This window comes from Gavia stellata, chromosome 17 (genome assembly GCF_030936135.1).
Source record: "Gavia stellata isolate bGavSte3 chromosome 17, bGavSte3.hap2, whole genome shotgun sequence".
In the NCBI taxonomy this organism is placed as follows: Eukaryota; Metazoa; Chordata; class Aves; order Gaviiformes; family Gaviidae; genus Gavia; species Gavia stellata.
The window spans coordinates 15,606,935-15,624,386 of NC_082610.1; the positions used below are offsets into that span (position 1 = coordinate 15,606,935).

The following is a 17,452-nucleotide window of genomic DNA, read 5'->3' on the forward strand; positions in this document are numbered from 1 at the left end:
AGAAGTTTTAAGCATCCACAGTGATTAAAAACAGTAAAAAAAGCACTCTTCTCTCACTTTTTCTATTTGCAATATGGTGACAACATTAAAGGGATTTGAGTAGCCAATCCCATATTGACTTTCCCATGAGATAAACACCTGAAAAATACCATTCTGCACTGGAGGAGAAAGTAAGTTTTGTTATATATTGCCTCTGTAAAATATCATTCTGATTCGCACTAAACATATCACTAATACATATTTTCCTTTAAGACAACGGCATTTGGCAATCTAGTTAAAGATGGGCTTATTACTAACCTTTTTGTATCTCCTTTTTGGACTTTTACCCAGTGCTCCACTTGAGCCATGTTACTTTTTCTTTGAATCTGTTTATCTGGATTTGTTCTGGGAACAAACCCTCTTTTATATGAGCTGGTACCATTCTGCTCCACTAGGCCAGCACTCATACTTAATGAACTAGGAAGCGTTCCATTCTTCTCAGCTGGCTGAGGCTGAGCTACTTGGGACCGCGATGCATTCGTTAAGTCTGGAAATAATGAATCAGCTTCTGTTAATGCATGCTTAGCCTTTCCCTTCTTAGCTTCCAGAGTTTCTTTTCTGTGGACGTAACGCTTCTCCTCCTCTTTTTCTCTTCTTATCTCATCACGCTTATCATATCCAAGCATTTCAGCTGATTTTTGATAACTTTCTTTTGTATCTGTAATCTCTGCCTTCACACACTCTTTACAGGCATCCACATGATTGGCTTGGGGAACAGCTTGCTGATCCACTTTTTCAGTTTCTCTGAAAAGAAAAATACATGTCAGTAATGACCACCACTTAATTGTGAAAAGTTGATGTGGTCTTGTTACTATTTCAGAAAGGATACCCACAAAAGCACCTTCTCCAGGCTATGATAAATTTGACAGAAGTATGTTGTGTATGTATGTGTGTATGTGCAGCAGAAGTATGTATGTGCAGCAAAACTCAGTTCTTACCCCAGTTAGACAGAAGTTACCTTCACAGTGCTATCAAGGAAGCAGAAATCATTTATACACATCTGTAAAAATGACTGAAAATACTTATATTGTATGAAAGAAGTGTTCAACTTGGGTAATATTACGTACAAACAACTGCAAAAAAGAGAAGACTTACTATCCTGGGAAACACTGAAAGCCAAAAAAACCAAAACAAAACTGCCAACTGCTCATTTCAAAGTCAAAAAAGTCTTTCATATCTTTATAGATGCCCTAGGGCCTAGTCATTTCTGGCCAAGAGGACAGAACAATATCTGCATCTGAGTCAGTACTATCATTGTCCAGGGAATTTCTTACCTGGGGGCTATTCCTGGGGAAAAAAAAATAAATAAAAAAATATATATATATCCCCATTGCTCCTAATTCATGCTGCAATGCACACTAGTTTCCTTATTTACTTTATTGTCTAAATATTTCAAAAAATCCATAAAGGAAATCTTGATATTAAACTTACAACATACTATAAAATGTCTAAGGATCCTAAAAGTTTTATATTGCTTCTGACACATAATGTAGTTTATTTGCAATTTTCTTATAGTGATAAGCTTCTCAAAGACGTTTTTTTCTCTTACAATTCAATGGAGTATCATTGATCTCGGAGCAGCACCTCATCTTCTCTGAAACTACGTTCAGCTTCTTTAAAGCCTTATGGAGGGTGAATTGTGAGTGAGTGCCGTGAAACAATTGTTTTCACTTCAGTCTACTCAGTGTCTCAAAATGCATAGTCTACTAGGCGGAAGGACACTGGATCAATACTTCTAATGTGCCAGGACTTCCCCAATTTTTCTTTCAATTATTTTCAATTTATTTCAATTATTTTCTTTCCTTATAAAGAAAAAACAGGTAACAGGTTACATGTTATTTGAAATTTAAATTAAATTCAGAAAACCTTAACACAAAATCACACAGGATGCAAAGCTCTGGAAGAGATGTGATCCTTTGCCTATATCTCATTTGCCAAAAACAAGCAGTAGTGAGAAACTGCACCATGACATTTTAATCCTCACAGCCCCAAGGGTTAAAAGCAGGGTTGTCTCACAGTACAGAGTCTTCTTTCACAAGGAGTTGTAAGGAAAGAATCACATTCCCAAAGTCAAGACATTAAGAAGGCTACACCAATTTTAAGTGAAGAGAAAAACTGGAAGCACATGAAGGCACAGCTGAATTTGTTTGCCTCTAGTACTAATTAAGAATGGGATAAAGGACATCCTCCTTTTGTCACAGTGCTTTTGTTCTACACCAAGAAAAACATAAAAAGCTCTTATAAGTACTAAAGGCCACCAAAGTAAGTAAAAAAATAAGCAGCTAATACCTGCATAAATTAGTTAATATCTATAGCTCTGTGCACTTACGATTTACCCATCTCCAACATTCTTTTCCCTCTTAACAGTGCTTTAATCCTAGTTCTAAACAGTCATTTGAAACAACTTGCTACTCTTCTGTCTTTTCCCTTTTATTTATCTCCCCTCAAGGCTGCCAATTGTCTGTTGCAGGTGTATGAATTTGCTCACAAAACCTGTAACTTTTAAACTGAAATTCCCTAAGAAATTATATATATACAGAAATTAATCCATGTCACTAAATGTGGGCACACAATTTGTGTGTAGACACAAATACTGAACACCAGGTTTTCTTAATTAATGTTAGTTAACTGATTTGCAACAGAATGTAAATGAAAAAGAACTATTTCTTTAAAATGGGAGTTTCACGCACACATTTACAAATACCACTTTCAAAAATCACCACCTAATTTTTTTATATATATAAAAATATATTAAAAAAAATTTAAAAGCTAAGAATTTGTGTATTGAACTTGCCTCTTCAGTGAAGAGCGTGTTTGCATAAGAGCAGCTTGATTCATAGCCCGGATCCAACCATTCATATCCTCTTGGGTATCTGCACTGAAGTAGTATGTCCGCATCCCTGAATGCTCTGCCTGAGAGCCAATAACAGAATTCTTATTATAAATATATGCCCGCATACCTGTATGAACAGCCTGCAAAGGGGGGAAAAAAAAAAAAAAAGACATGAGAGTCAGACAGCCCTTTCATTTCCCCCCCCCCCAGAAAATTTACTGTAACTTTTCCTGGTATCTTTAAATAACTTTCCAGATTCTTTGACTTTTTCTTGAAATTTGGGTAAAGTTATTACACTGCCACAACGGGCTGTAGTGCAAACTCAAATAACACTCTGATTTTTACCGAAATTCCTCTACCTCTTTCTCGCGCTATTCAGCTAAACGTGCAGCACTTCTGTTTTTCACAGTAGGAAATTTCAGCTTTTCATTTGCTCTTAGCTGATACATTTCATTTGCCATAAATACCATACAAAACAAATTAAAGAAATTCTCACTGAGACATGCATAAGCAAGCCAATTTTCCCAGCTCATTTAATAAAGCAATTTATTCAGACAAAACACAGACAAAAATCTTATAATTCAAGCAATTAAACTGCTTACTTATGAACTGATTATAACGCATGTTAAGATCTTTTGGTTAAAGCGTGCACTTGAACTTTAGTATTAGCTGTAAAATCACAAGACGTTAGTTATACCGATGAAATTATCACAGCGCATAAAATACTGACAAGTATCTCTGCACACCAAAATACTCCATGAAATTCCACCACAAACTAGAGGTATTTGGAAACTCCTCTATAAATATATTCAATATTCAAATGTATTCAATACGGAATGCCTTTGTAACTCCAGGCTAGGTGAATTTCACCAAATCTCATCCAGTTTTGTATAAGCGATAGTATAGATACTACTAAGTCATATCAGTCCTGAAGCACTTGCCTGTATTTCCTCAGTTACTTTACAGATGTGCTTCAATTAGTAAGGAGAGATTAATTTCCTTACTTTCCAAAAAATTGCAGACAGTATACTCAGCTTGAAAGCGCTTGTAATGATATTAAACCAAAATCAGTAATTTAAATTGCTCTTTATAAAACTAAACCTGCTATCACACACCAAAGCTAATGGCATGAAACACTGCTGAGACGGGGTTTTTTTTAAAAGGAAAAAAAAAATTATCTCAACTTTTTAATTTGGCTACATCTCCTTTTAAAGGTTAAACATATTTGTTTAATGATTGGTCTTTTTCTTTTGATGAAATCCTTTCCCCCTCATTATTCCAGACTAAAAAAACCCACTCTACAATCACAGATGGCTTCAGAAACACAGCAATAGTTCTGACAAAACCCAGGCTATTGAATCTGGTGCGGTCCTCCCTAAATGTTGTCATTTCAGTTGTTTACCCTGAATTTCCCAAATTACCATAACCTTAGAGACTCGTAGCAAGAACTCCAAAAAGCAAAATATTTGCTTGCTATTACAGCACTTCAAGTTTTGTGGAAAATTTACTCCCTTTCTAGTGCATCCTGTCCTTATAAACGTGTGAAACGTGGCCTTTGCCTTCTGCGCCCCAAGCAAGGACGCCTCAGTTTGCTTCGCAAACGGTGGGGATAGAGTCTCAGCGGGGGCCAGTCCCTGGCCTGCCATCACAGCCGGGGTGGAAAGGGCGAGACTGCAGCACAGCAGCCAGCTAGAAGAAGGAGGAGGAGGAGAAGGAAGAGGAGGAAAGAGTGACACAGAGAAGTCCAAGGCTTTCTCCTGCTAGAAAGAGTCTCTGCTTCCCAACAGCGTTGGCCGATAAGGGAATACAAGGCGGTTTCTCCCTCCCCACCATTAGCTGCCTACCTTAACACAGGAAAATGGGACTTACATACATGGAACAGTAGCTCTGATCAATTAGGTATTTAGGAATCAAAGGATTTTTTCATCTTTGCCTGACTGAGTTCTTTGGGTTTTCTTTGTTGTTATTGGGCTTGTTTGGGGTTTTTTTGGCCATTTTGAGACCTTTACAAATGGTCAAAACAAATATGATTTAGAAGCACTGAATTCACTGCAATTTGTGGTTAGCATCCAGTGTAAGTACAGACCAACAGTTGGCAGCTCCAGATGCAAAGGAAATCAGTGATTTTAATGCCAGACCTTATACGACTACAGGGTTCCTTCACAGACCATGTTGAGCCCATAGAAGATGACACTAGAATTCAGAAGTGAAGGAACTCCTGCAGAAAAGCAGAGTACGTATGCCCTGCTGCAGATGCCACAGTAGGACCCCACCATTCATGGTTAGATACTTGCTGAAAAAACCCAGAACCTTGGGTAACTAACTGCGGAGACTGCGTACCACATCAATAAATGGATTTAACAGCTGTCTGTCTTAATTGACCTGTACATCCTGATCAATGTAACCCGTTTGCCTTTCAGGTTCTCTTTCAGTGGTTCATGATGTACACAACTGAAAGCATTGCCTAAGAAGCCATGGGTGAAAATGGTATAAAAATGTGAAGTATGTTGCACCATTCTCCCTTGAGAGACTGAAGCTATCACAGCCATAAACATTCATAGCTTCAGAAGGGATAATGGAGATGGTGTGTTATTATCAACAAACACGACATGCTGAAGTTCATATTATATAAAACTGGTTAAAGGAAAATTCAAATATATTTCAGTTACTTATTAGTAGTGTGTTTTATATGCAAGAAAGCCACTTTGTGCCAATGTCCTGTAGCTGTCACTGCTAGCAGACACAGAAGCTAGCAGTACTTTTCTTTTTTTTTTTAAATCAATAGCTGTTAGGAAGACTACAGCATACTAAAAAGCCTAAAACACAGCACGTGCGCATACGTACACCATACACACAACAGGGGAAAAAAATAATATTGGTACCTATTCATGCATTCAGATGCCTTAAGGTGGACAGACTGAGAAGAAAAGCAGTCTCTCTCCCGTAACGCACAGAGGAGAAATGGACAGTAACCCCCAAGGGCATATCAATAGGACAAGACAAGGACAAAAAGTTAAACAAGTTAAAATCATGAAAAGATTCATGTTTCCAAAGAAAATACTTAACAAAAGACTATACTGAAAATAACTAATGCCTAGAGCTGTTATGTTCACCTCCAATAATTCAAAATTCCTAGGAGAGAAAAAGCTATAGTTCACAGGACAGACGGATGGGGAGGGGAGTTTTCTAATAATTGTAATCTTTCAAAGTTGGACCTCTCAGTATGCTATAAAATACAGGAAGTTCTCCCTTCTCCTTAAGTTTGATATTTATGAAACATTTATGAGCAAAAATTGAAATAATAGTCTGAGCCTTCACTATAAACAGCACATTACAGTCATCTTTCACCCTCTAATAATATCGAGCTTTTTCAGGACTCTGAGAAGCTAGAACCTTCCCTTTTCCAAATTCTAAAATGGCACCTCTCAAATTTAGAGCCCTTGGCATTTCTTCCCCTGACTTCCCAGACCCAGAGAAGCTTTATAAGCAATATGGGAGCCTAAGGAAGAAACAATGATCCAGAGAACATGAAAGAACAAACTATGTCAAAATTTTTTAGGAAAACCAGTGAGATCAAAGAAACGGATAAGAAGTTTGCCCTGGTCCCAGGAGGTCTAAGCAATGAACAGATACTTCCATTAGTAAGTCTTAGAGTGTCAATAATGAAAAGATGTTTAAAAACAAGCTGGAGTAGCATCTTCTGGAAGTAATGATTTGGCCTGGCTTCCTAGGCTCTGAGTGCCCTCACGCTGAAAAGGTGTATCTCTGAAAAAAATTTAAAAGGTAGTATCAAAATAAAAAGGAGTCATTTGTATCTCCAATGCAACTTCCTACCTCTTACAGGACCATCAGAGCATCCTTCACTGACTTTATTTGGTAGCAAAATACGCACCTAAATACAAACTTATACTTGCATACATTGTCTTTGCCTGAAGTTCTGTTGTTTTCTTTACAGCAAACATTGGCAGGCCTTCCAAGTTGCTCAATTCGTGTTACTCTCAGATTCATATAAATGAGTTTACATTCAGTATTCTCTCATATATTTTAACACATATAAGACCAATTAAAAATCATTTTTGTGATTGAGAACAATGAGGCTTCTAAAGAGACTGTGATGACATTAACCTTCATAAATTGACACTACTCATGTTTAAAATTGTTGTATTACTAAAAAGTACAGTCAATTCTCTATTAATCACACGAGTATTTCCGGCTATATATTAATGTTATGCAACTTTTTTCACATTAAAATCTATACACTGGATTTGTGCTCACTCACAGTTGTATCAGCAAAAAATTACTGTATTAAAAAATACAGTGATTAGATTAATTAAATATCTTTAAGATGTTAGCTGCTGAACTAAATACCCAGTAAGGATCCTTAGTTCTAAAAGGCTGTCACACAGCTTAATGACAGTAGCCTACAGCTAGTCACAGCACTTTGCTTGGGACAAACAGACAATGTGAAAAATACGTCGAGATAAATACTTAAAAGCAGAGTTTCTAAACAAAACAATTTAACATACATACTGCTACCTCAAAGTAGGTTTTTGTTTGCCTTTGAACAGCCTGTACGCAGTTCTGCGGGCCTGTAATTGTTAAAAACCCAAAGAGACACAAAAGCTTAAAGCTGGGCCTTAGGAGATGATGAAAGGAAAAGAATCTTGAGAACTCCTACAGTATACATTTTAACAGTTAGCAGGTTTTAACATATATCCTAGTGAGCACATATTTTGGAAACCTTCTTCTAACTGAATCATATGCAAAAAGCATCCATGTGTTTGGCAAGTAAATTTCCTTCCTTCAGGTTTACAAATGTTGACATTTTTCACAGTCTGACTGCTTCCCTAGCTTCAAAAACTCATTGTTACTTAAAACAGCCATTTAAATTGAGAGCCGGTACCTCTATTGTAACAGAGGACTTACAACAATCTGAATAAATGACAGGCCAAATGTAAAAAGTGACATGGCACGTTCTCCCACTCATTCACGACTTAAATGCGAAAAAGTCCTATCTTTATTTTGGGCTTAATCTGCTTGTGTTTTCTATTTCTGGCTGCACTACGTCATGAGACAGAATGTCCATCTACGCTCTGGCTATTGAAGCATCCTGAAGCGATTAGATAAGGTAATGGCTGGTGAGTGATGGAATGCCAGTACAGCCACTCTCCTGCCGCTGTTCACCCACAGCCGACTCCATGACCATTGAACATCAGTGTTGGATGGGGTCCATGCGACAGGAATCTTACAAAATCCTTCTACTGCCCTAGGACTTGGTTCTACATAAAATGAAACTGCAGCATCAAGTCTGCAGTCAATCATCAAACACCTAAAGCAGAGTTAAGATTGGCCCAACAAACGAATACGTGAAATCTATGTTGTGGATTTTTTTATACAGATTTCTAGCATAAAGTTTCTTTTGCGATCAACTCCCTATTTCTGTACCAACTTTTTAGAAATGACCCTCTGTTGAAAGTCTCGGGTTACTGGCTCGTGCTGATTTTCAGAAAAAGACTCAGATTAAAGACTTGGTAGAACTCATATAGGTACGATACCCTAAAAGGAACAAGGGAAGTCTACAATTGCTTCCGAAAGCGTTTAACCATGATCACAAACATGGATTCTACTCCGCAGGAAAGGAGAGGCACAACTCAGCAGTGGTGACTTGAGAGCTTGCCTATAGAACATACTGCTTGGAAACTACGCACGCGCGTGTGTGTATATATGCACACACACATACACGGGGTTTTTTTCCCCTTATCACTGGTAGTTTTAAACCGGTTAATAATCCTAATATACATTCGATGAACATTTATAATCATCCTTTCAATAAAATAAAAAGCAGTTTGGTTTTTTTTTTATAAAACTCTAAAGCAACTAGATACTATCACTACTTTCTTCAGCTCCTTCCCCAGTCTGCACTAACAGGTATTCAAGAGAAACAGAAGCCTAGAAATACATTGGGTCCTTCTCTTTCAGCATGTGTTTCTTCCTAGGAAAAGGCTCTAGAAGAGGAGGGCTTGATGAATTACACTCATTAAATATTGGAGTGGAATGTTTTTCTTAAACAAAGGTTCCTTTGTAGCTTGTCCTGCTATCTCATGTTCAATGCATTTGAAACAGTACAATAAACATTTCCACAAAGTGCACTGGGTCTTTTTTTTTTTTTAAACACATTTCCCAAGTTAATATTTGTTTAATAAATTTCAAACCATTATCCACTTGAAAATAGAATACAAAGCAACAAAAGGCAGTCTACAATTTTAAAACATGCCAAAAATCAAAATGCAAGAGAAAGTCTAAGCTGAGCACACGTTCTTAGTTATTTCAGCATAGAAAAGATTTAAAGAGAAAGTTTCCTTCTAGATCTCCTACAGTATACCTGATCAGAAAAAAAAAAAAAAATTTCCAGTACATAGCTCATTTGCTTGGTAGAAAACCAGGTTCTGCTCCAAGTATCAGTAGAATTTAAACGTGCAGCATACACTGAAGTTTCTAAACTTTGCCTCAGTGCTGCAGCTCAGACAATTGGAGTCGGGTTTCTCCACTGTCAAGAAGGAATGTCTGTTCTATTGCATTTTCGTAGGTTTTTATAACAAAGAATAGAACTGTAAATTATACAATTAAAATTTCTTTTGAAAAAAAGAAAAAAACCACAAAACCAACCTCAAACTATATCAAAACAAGCGTTGGTTTTTTTTAAAAAAACTCCATGTCACCTAGGATGACAATAGCTCCCCTCCAAGAAAGGAGAAAATATTGGTTACTCTTTTTCCCTTTGAAATGAGGAAACTATACATCAAAAGATAGTGTTGTCATTTTCTAACCGCGAGAACTGAGCTAATTATTTTATTTAAAAAAGAACACAACAAACCCAGAAGTCCATCAGTCCACTATGAGATCAAGTACCCTATAAAGAAAAAACAACTTTTCTTTCAATTTGTAAATAGTACTGGAACAACTTATCAATACTAATTTCTAATTTTAGAAACAGGATCTTTACTCACAGACACATTATTAAGCCCTAAAGATACGTAGTAACAGACATATGAATGTCAATTCATAAGCAGCAAAACCTGCTATGTCACATTTGAACAGGCAGTCAATAAACCTGTCTACTTTTAAAAAAATATATAAATAAAATAGAAAAGCAGATGATATTTCTGTTTACAACAGCACCTTTTCTAATACAAATAAACATTTTAAAATATGATTAGCTAGTAAGCTTTGTAACTGTACCTTAAAAGAAAATTTGCGATTTATGCGATCTTCAGGTCCAACTGGAGATATTACATAACTAGGCAATGGTATGCTACCCAAAACAGATTCTTCTCTGCTGTCTGTTGAATAAAATAAAATAGAAAATAATTGACTGCACTTTTCAGTGGGGTAAAAATACATTCTCCTTTATGGACACACAGACAACAGGCATTAAGTAGAAAGAGGAGCGGTTCAGACTGGATATAAGGAAAAGAATTTTCCCCATGAGGACAGCAGCAGCAGAAGAGGCCCACCAGGGAGGCCGTGCCATCGTCACCCTTGGAGGTTTTCAACGCCTGACTGGGTTAAGCCCTGACCAACCCGGGCTGACTTCTTTCCTGATCCTCCTTTCACCAGGCGCTTGGACTAGACACTTCCTGAAGTCCCTTCTGACCTGAATTTTCTTATGACTCCACACCAGTAACACATGGAGAAAAATACTTTATTTTTTAAGAAACAAGATTGACTTGTTTTGAAAAAGATCAGTTTGGTTTTTTGTTGAGGTTGGGGGGTGGTGGTTTGATTTTTTTAGGTTCAGACAGAAGGATACGCTTTGAGAATAAAGCTTATTGTATCAAATCAACCCTGACAGGCCGCATAACATGATGGACCTTCCATTTAGCATTCTACATCTAGGCTAACTGCTATAATTAGGAAACCTCTATTACTGCTGGTTTGAAAGTGATCAGCAGCAGAAATGAAGCGCCTAGAAATATGAATTCAGGCTTCATATTCTGTAATGCTTTCCAAAAATTGTAACACACTACACAATATTCAAAACGTCAAAATAACCTTATGTAATACCATTACTTCTCGTTCAGGCTAAGATCACATCTAACCTTTTTTTGGTAGAAAAACTGGATTCGGAAGTTCTCACTCTTACGTTGTCCCCTGGATTAAAGCTGAATCAATGCCCTGATCCGGCCATAGCGCATTCTCAAAAAATCAGGTGTCCAAGTACAAGCAAGTAGGTAACACAACGCAGACCAGAGACAGGATAAATCTTAAACTGGTATTGCTGCCAAATGTTTTGTAACGTAAACCTTGGCATATATCAAAGAGAAGTTATGTAACAAAAGATCATACAGCACCCCCTTGTTCTCCAACTCTGGCCTGAAATTTGCTGTGCATTAAAGGCATGTGGATAAGTAACTGTTTCACTACGCATCTTCTCAGAATACCTAACCATATCTGAAGAGTTCAATTAGTTTATGCTTGCAATGTGATTTGAACAGGTGAACTGTTACAGACTAACTCAAAAGAGCTAGTATGTACTCACCTTTGTAGTAAAACAAACAATAATCAGCAAGCACAAACCATCGTCTTTTCCATAATCGCATTCCAGAGCTATCCTGAAATACAAGAAATGTGATATACTTTTCATTTAAGGAAAGTTAACAGCTTATCATACAATGCTGTACCAGTGAGTAGTTTACCAAATTGCAAAAACAAGTGGGGTGTATTTTAGCAAAATATTATGTACTAAGAAAGATAAGAGGCAAAACACCCAGCTAGAAAATAATCAGGGTAGAATATTCAAACTGCTAATTTTCATTAAGTAATTAAACTTGCATCCCAAACAGCATTCAGATCAACCTTATACACAACCAATGCATATTTTATGTAGACAGATTTATCTACAGCAATAAAGAAACGAAGTATGCATCTGGATGGCACAAACTCCAACAAGGATTGCCTGTAGACGAAGATGAAAATCACTACACAGCTGTGAAGTATGACCTCACATTTCAGACAATGATCCCCTATAATTCTACAGTCAATCCTCCATATGTTACCCATGCCTGAAATGTAATTTAATCAAATATTCCTTAGGAAATAGAACAGGGCGCAGTGTGCAAATTCTAATGAAGTATAATATAATATGCCTGTGGAGATCTATATCTATGTATCTATATACAATATATATCCCCTTGTTAAAATGAGTAATATTTACATTGAAATTAATTTTAGAAGCTTGTAAAACTGCCAGACTGTAACCTAAGCAAGTACAACTTCTTCAGCTGAGGTAGGCTTTGATGAGACCAGCAGCATAGAAAGCATCTTCAGGCTTTACGTGCTTGCAAGTAGAGAAAAGGGGACAGAAGGAAATAGCTAGAGGAATGTTGTCTGTACTATTTCCCTTCTTCTTTCTGCAGTCATATTAAGTATGCAAGGACTTTCTTCCCTTTCCTTTTTCATGCTACAGTGCTGTCAACACATACTGTGTCTGAGTTCTGGTTCTGTCCTGAAAACTAATGGACTTGGGTAGTGGATGTCAACAGAGCTGACAGCACAATACAGCTCTCCGTGCAGGAGGAAGCGGATGGCTGTCAGCAATTTCACTTTCCTGTATATGTAGAATCATAATTGTAAGCCTTAGATTTCAGCCTTCTCCTACTCATCCCTAAACCTAGCTGCGGGATCTCTGGTGATAATTGGATGGACGTTGACTGCCAAATTAGAAGCAGGGAAGTATTCTCATACAACAAACAGTTTTATTTACTTTGTGCACTCAAGGACATCCTTAAGAGTTCAAGATGCAGCAGCTGTAAAATTCTGTTTGTTGGATGAAATCCTATAATCCAGCCTTTGCTTAGACACTGGTCTTGGTGACAGCAATGTGTGGTGAACGGGTCCCTGTCTCCCTTCATTTTCTCCCTCCTGCTTCTGGAGGACAAAAGGCATATGGGTTGGAATTAAGCCGTTGATCAGGGTACAAGGGCATAAGCAAGCAGATGGAATAAGGTCTTCACAGCCAACCTCGGGTTTATAGTGCATTCTGAGTGAGACCGAGATCAGCATGGCAGCAAGCCAGCAGGACAAAACACAGAAAATAACCACATTTAGACAACAAAGTTATAGCTGCAATATTTAACCATGATGGCGATGTCCATTTATCATTGTTTCCACTTCTCAATCAAACCTGCATGTAAAACTTGGTTTCCACACTTGCTGAGCACAAGCCCCTCATTGTGGAAGCCTGTGGGAGTACCCAACCCTGCCCTGCACCACCAACAGTCGAGCTTCTGTTTTCTCAGTTACTTGGAAGGCACTTACTTCTACTTGATGATTGTATTGAAGTATATGAACAGGAACAGATGATTACATGCATACCTGTTTATGTAGCCAGCCTCTTACTATAACAGGAACATTGGGATTCCTCCTGATAGCTTGTTCCCTCTTTCCAAAACTATGAACTTTGTTTCCAGCCTTCACAACCTGTAAAGAAGTATAATGTAGCAGTGGTTTTTAAACCGTACTGAGACTCATTTCATATTACAAATGACCTCACTGCAATAATTTATACTTCATCACACAGTAACAAAGTATTTATAGCATTTTCAAGGGCAAGTAAACAGACAATGATATTTACAACACAGCAAAGTCAATCTCCCACTTGCATCAACCTATCCGTGCCAGGAGGGTCCGCCAACTCCCAGCTGAACAGCAGCAGCACTGGTGACTGAAGTCTGAAAGGCAGAACTGCTGAAGTTTTAGTGTGCTTGGGAAGTATTTTTGAGTGCAGTACAAGTGCTGCATGCAAGTGTCTCTCTGCAACGCGGTACAAGTGGTGTAAGACATGCACAGGACTTTGTGTGCATGAATCGTACTCTTGCTGTTCATTGTTTGGGGAGTTTCTTTGTTGTTTTTGGTTTTCTTTCCTGTTTAAATTCTAACAACATTGATAGCTTAATAAAATGCTTGGACTTTCACCCTGGAAACGAAAGGAGAAGGCAGAGTGACGCTGCTAAGGAAGAGACCTAGACGACAGTAAGTGGAAATCACAAGGTCTAGGTAATGGTTTGTGTTTTACTGCAAACACAGTTTTGACTCACGTGGGCAAAACTATTTTAAAAACGAACAAGGAAAGCCTATCAGTCTGTGAAAAAGACAGCGAGAATCTCCGGATGATTAATCTGCCTGTTCTTTTCCAATCTCAGCACAGTTTGCTACTGCAATTGCTTTAGGAACCTGAGGTGCACAAACTACCCTTACAGTTGCTCCCGACTTCTCCAGGTAAAGAGCTGTCCAGGTTCACCCTCTGTCTCCTTCCTACAATGTCTCCTTTGTTTGAACCTCTCCTCTCAGCTGGCCAGGGTACTGATGCTCTGTCAGCTGCAGACAAACAGCAGCTCTGGAAACGAGCACGTTTGTCGTACGCAAGGGATGATATCATAAAAATATCTCAGTGTACTGCTTCTGCCAGTCAGGCAACATCTGGACTAGAAGACAGTGTATATAATAATAAAATATTCTACCATTATATGATAACATTAAATGGAATCTGTTAATTTTGAGGCCAGGTGTTACCAACCTGCACTAAATTTCACACATTTCAGCAGATGTAAGTGCACATCTTAATGCAGGATTAAGATAACGGCAATAATCAGTAAGAAAAAAAAAATAAATCCACTTTTTCTTTGGTGCTATAGGATATAAAACAGCAGTGTAGATTTAACACTCATAAGGAGATACTAAGGGGCAGATTTTACTAGGTAGTTTCCCCGCGGTCCGTTTGCCAGGAAGCAGCATGCTGCTTTCAGCTCTGCTGAGAAGTCAGGTGAGCTGCGCGTCACGTTCTGTAAAACGCCCTGACACTTAGCAGACAGGAAGAATGCCAAGTACGGGCTTCTCCCTCGGAGTGACACCTCAGTGAGGGGCTGCACAAGATTTACCGGCAGCACAGGAGATCACCGGAGCAGCCCAGCTGCCTGGGGCTAGCACAAACCTAACAGGCCAGGCTGTGAACAGCAACAGGTTTCCGCGCAGATGCAGCTGCCCTTCAGCTGGCAATAACCAGCTCAGAGTAAAAGCCAGGTGAGGATGGTAAGACCAAGATCTCCCAGCCCATTTCTCTGCCATACCTGTGCTAAGGCACTCAGCCCACAGGCTGCAGAGCGCCAGCTTTGTGCAAACACAGCGTATCAGTTATGCCCACAAAAATCTCTCTCGGTACTCACTCACAGACCTACAAGCAGCAAGTCTGAGAATAAAGGTAGGGAGAAATAAGATGTTAGGCATTTTGTGTTTGCTATTGAAAATATTTCAAAAGATAACCTGTGAACCGGTATCCAAGTATCACTTCAAGCAAACACACAAAGATGTATCATGAGGACAGCCAAGCTCCGGATGATCGTATGATCATGATGCCATATATATTTGCTTTTAAGAAAAATGAGAAGTAACCAATTCAGTCAAGATTTTTAAAAACTGCTGCCAAATGTTAGATGCAACAGCTACATTACAAGGGTGATGAAAAATAATGAGGCCCAAACTGTTCAAGGTTCTGAAAGTCAAAAATTTATGCTTTGCACCTGAACAGAAATTAATGTACAAAACGTACAGAATTCAGTTTCGTATTTTTTCCTTCTCATAGTTATCCTAGGAAGGGTGGATGAACTGAGGAACCATTAATACAGCTGACCTAGCCTTACAGCAGGGTTTACATTTGTTTTTTTCATCAGATCCCCTGTCAGTGATCAAGCACTTAGATTTTCTGACCTTATTTAATTTAAAAAAATGCAGACCACAATGTAGAATTGTCATTCTCTGACTTGGTCAAAAGACCAATCAATTTCTATTACATGGGAGGGGGAAAAGGTCTCCTAAGGCTGTGTATTCTGTATCAATAAAATACCCATAATAGAAGAAAAAAATAATTTTATGGTGCTTTACATCATTAATACTACAGATTATATGAAAACTTTAATTATCTCACTCTGCTCTGGAATAAAACAAAGCATAACAGATACTGAACGTCACACCTTGCTTCCACTGGCTAGAATAAAAAGTTAGTTTAAAAGAAAAGGTATCTTTTTAAAACTATTTGTCAGTTCTGCAGTAGTCTTTTCCTAACTTATAATATTCTTATATCATTGTCATGTGTTGAAAAATGCAGGTCAGAGCAGCTGCCTGTGTCAGTGAAGACAAAGAAGTCATTTTTGACTTCAGTACATTTGTTATGCCGGCTTGTTTGTGAATGACTCATAAGTTTTTGCAAAAAACCCAAAATGTCAAGAGTCAAAATTTTAAAATCCCTTTTCGTCACTGTGTCATCTTCTTCCTTACAGTAGCCTCTAGCTGAGGAGGAAAGTTGCTAACTTAATTAGAAAATTTAATTATTTTTTTTCTAAAACTGGAAGGTCAAAAAAAAAGTAAACAGCCTTTCATTTGGAACATATGTTCTAAATAGCAAAAAAGAAGGCTGTATCTTGGTAGAAATATGCATGTATATATATAGGTAAGAAAACACATAACATAACTTTCAATCTACAGGGAATTAAAATAAACAAAACCAAAAAAACCAAAATCAGCCCTAAAAAGCCCACTTGGTTAACTCTAAGTCATAAACTCTTCCACTCAAAAAATCTCAGTGCTTTACTAACAAATGAATTCATGAATCCTTTCAGTATCTCTAAGAAAATTAGACAAAATCCTTACTTTTCAGATAGGAAAAACTGAAACTCTGAGAAATTTCTGCTCTTAGTATCGAGCATTCATCTACAGTGGCCCTGAACAAAACTCTGTGTTCTACACTCCAGCTCCAGACAGTCCCACAGAGCTGGCACCATCGCATACCTGTCACCATCGCCTGTTCCTCTCAACTGCTAGACACGTTCTTTATTTGCTTGTTGTAATTCTCACCAGTTCATCTTGGAAAAGTACCAGCAACTATCAGTGTCATCAACAATTCAATTACTTCTCTTGTGCAGAATCCATCCAAAACACACTCTCAAAACGCAGATAGTAATAAATACATTACGCTATCCTCTATGCTTTTGACTTGGCTGAAGTACTGTGTAGCACAGTAACATTTACAAGCTTCCATTCACAACATCAGATGCTTTAACAGACTAAATTCCAAATGTACCTTACTCTCAAGCTCAAACAGATCTTTATTCCTCCGTATCCTTCATTTGTATCAATATAAATGACTTTCACTATGGTTAATAATGTAATTGAATTGGCTATGAACAAGCAGATCTTTGGGACGGAGAACGATTGTGGTTTATCAGCATGTCCTTTTGGTTTTTATTCCCTCAACTCCATACGCCTCAAATTTCAAAAGGAAGGGTAGACTGCATTGATCTAAAGTCTTCAAACAACTTATTCAGACAGTGCCAGCATCAAAACGGTGGGGCCCACCCCAAGAATCTATGTGCATTTCTGCAAAACTGCTCATCTCAGGTGTCTTACAAAATCAAGCCTTATATATTTATATGCACATCAATAAAACATAATGACATTTTGAGAAGTAGAAGCCTCATTTTGGCTTTTTTCTCTTCCTTCTTTCCACCATGCTTCTCTTGTTGCAGACTG

General features: G+C 37.9%; 1 protein-coding gene across 4 annotated transcripts in view; it reads right to left on the reverse strand.

Moving 5' to 3' along the window:
• PLEKHA7 (pleckstrin homology domain containing A7) overlaps positions 1-17,452 on the reverse strand; it is a 158,414-nt gene that overhangs the window by 40,211 nt on the left and 100,751 nt on the right. For 3 of the 4 annotated variants that reach the window (XM_059825747.1, XM_059825748.1, XM_059825746.1), the window contains exons 3-7: positions 13,247-13,351; positions 11,412-11,484; positions 10,112-10,212; positions 2,834-2,952; positions 298-783 (exon numbers count right to left, since the gene is read on the reverse strand). In XM_059825747.1, the coding sequence (XP_059681730.1) occupies positions 298-783; positions 2,834-2,952; positions 10,112-10,212; positions 11,412-11,484; positions 13,247-13,351 (884 nt within the window). Of the gene's footprint in view, positions 1-297; positions 784-2,833; positions 3,013-10,111; positions 10,213-11,411; positions 11,485-13,246; positions 13,352-17,452 lie in introns of all 4 variants that reach the window. The other variant, XM_059825745.1, reaches the window with a different exon arrangement.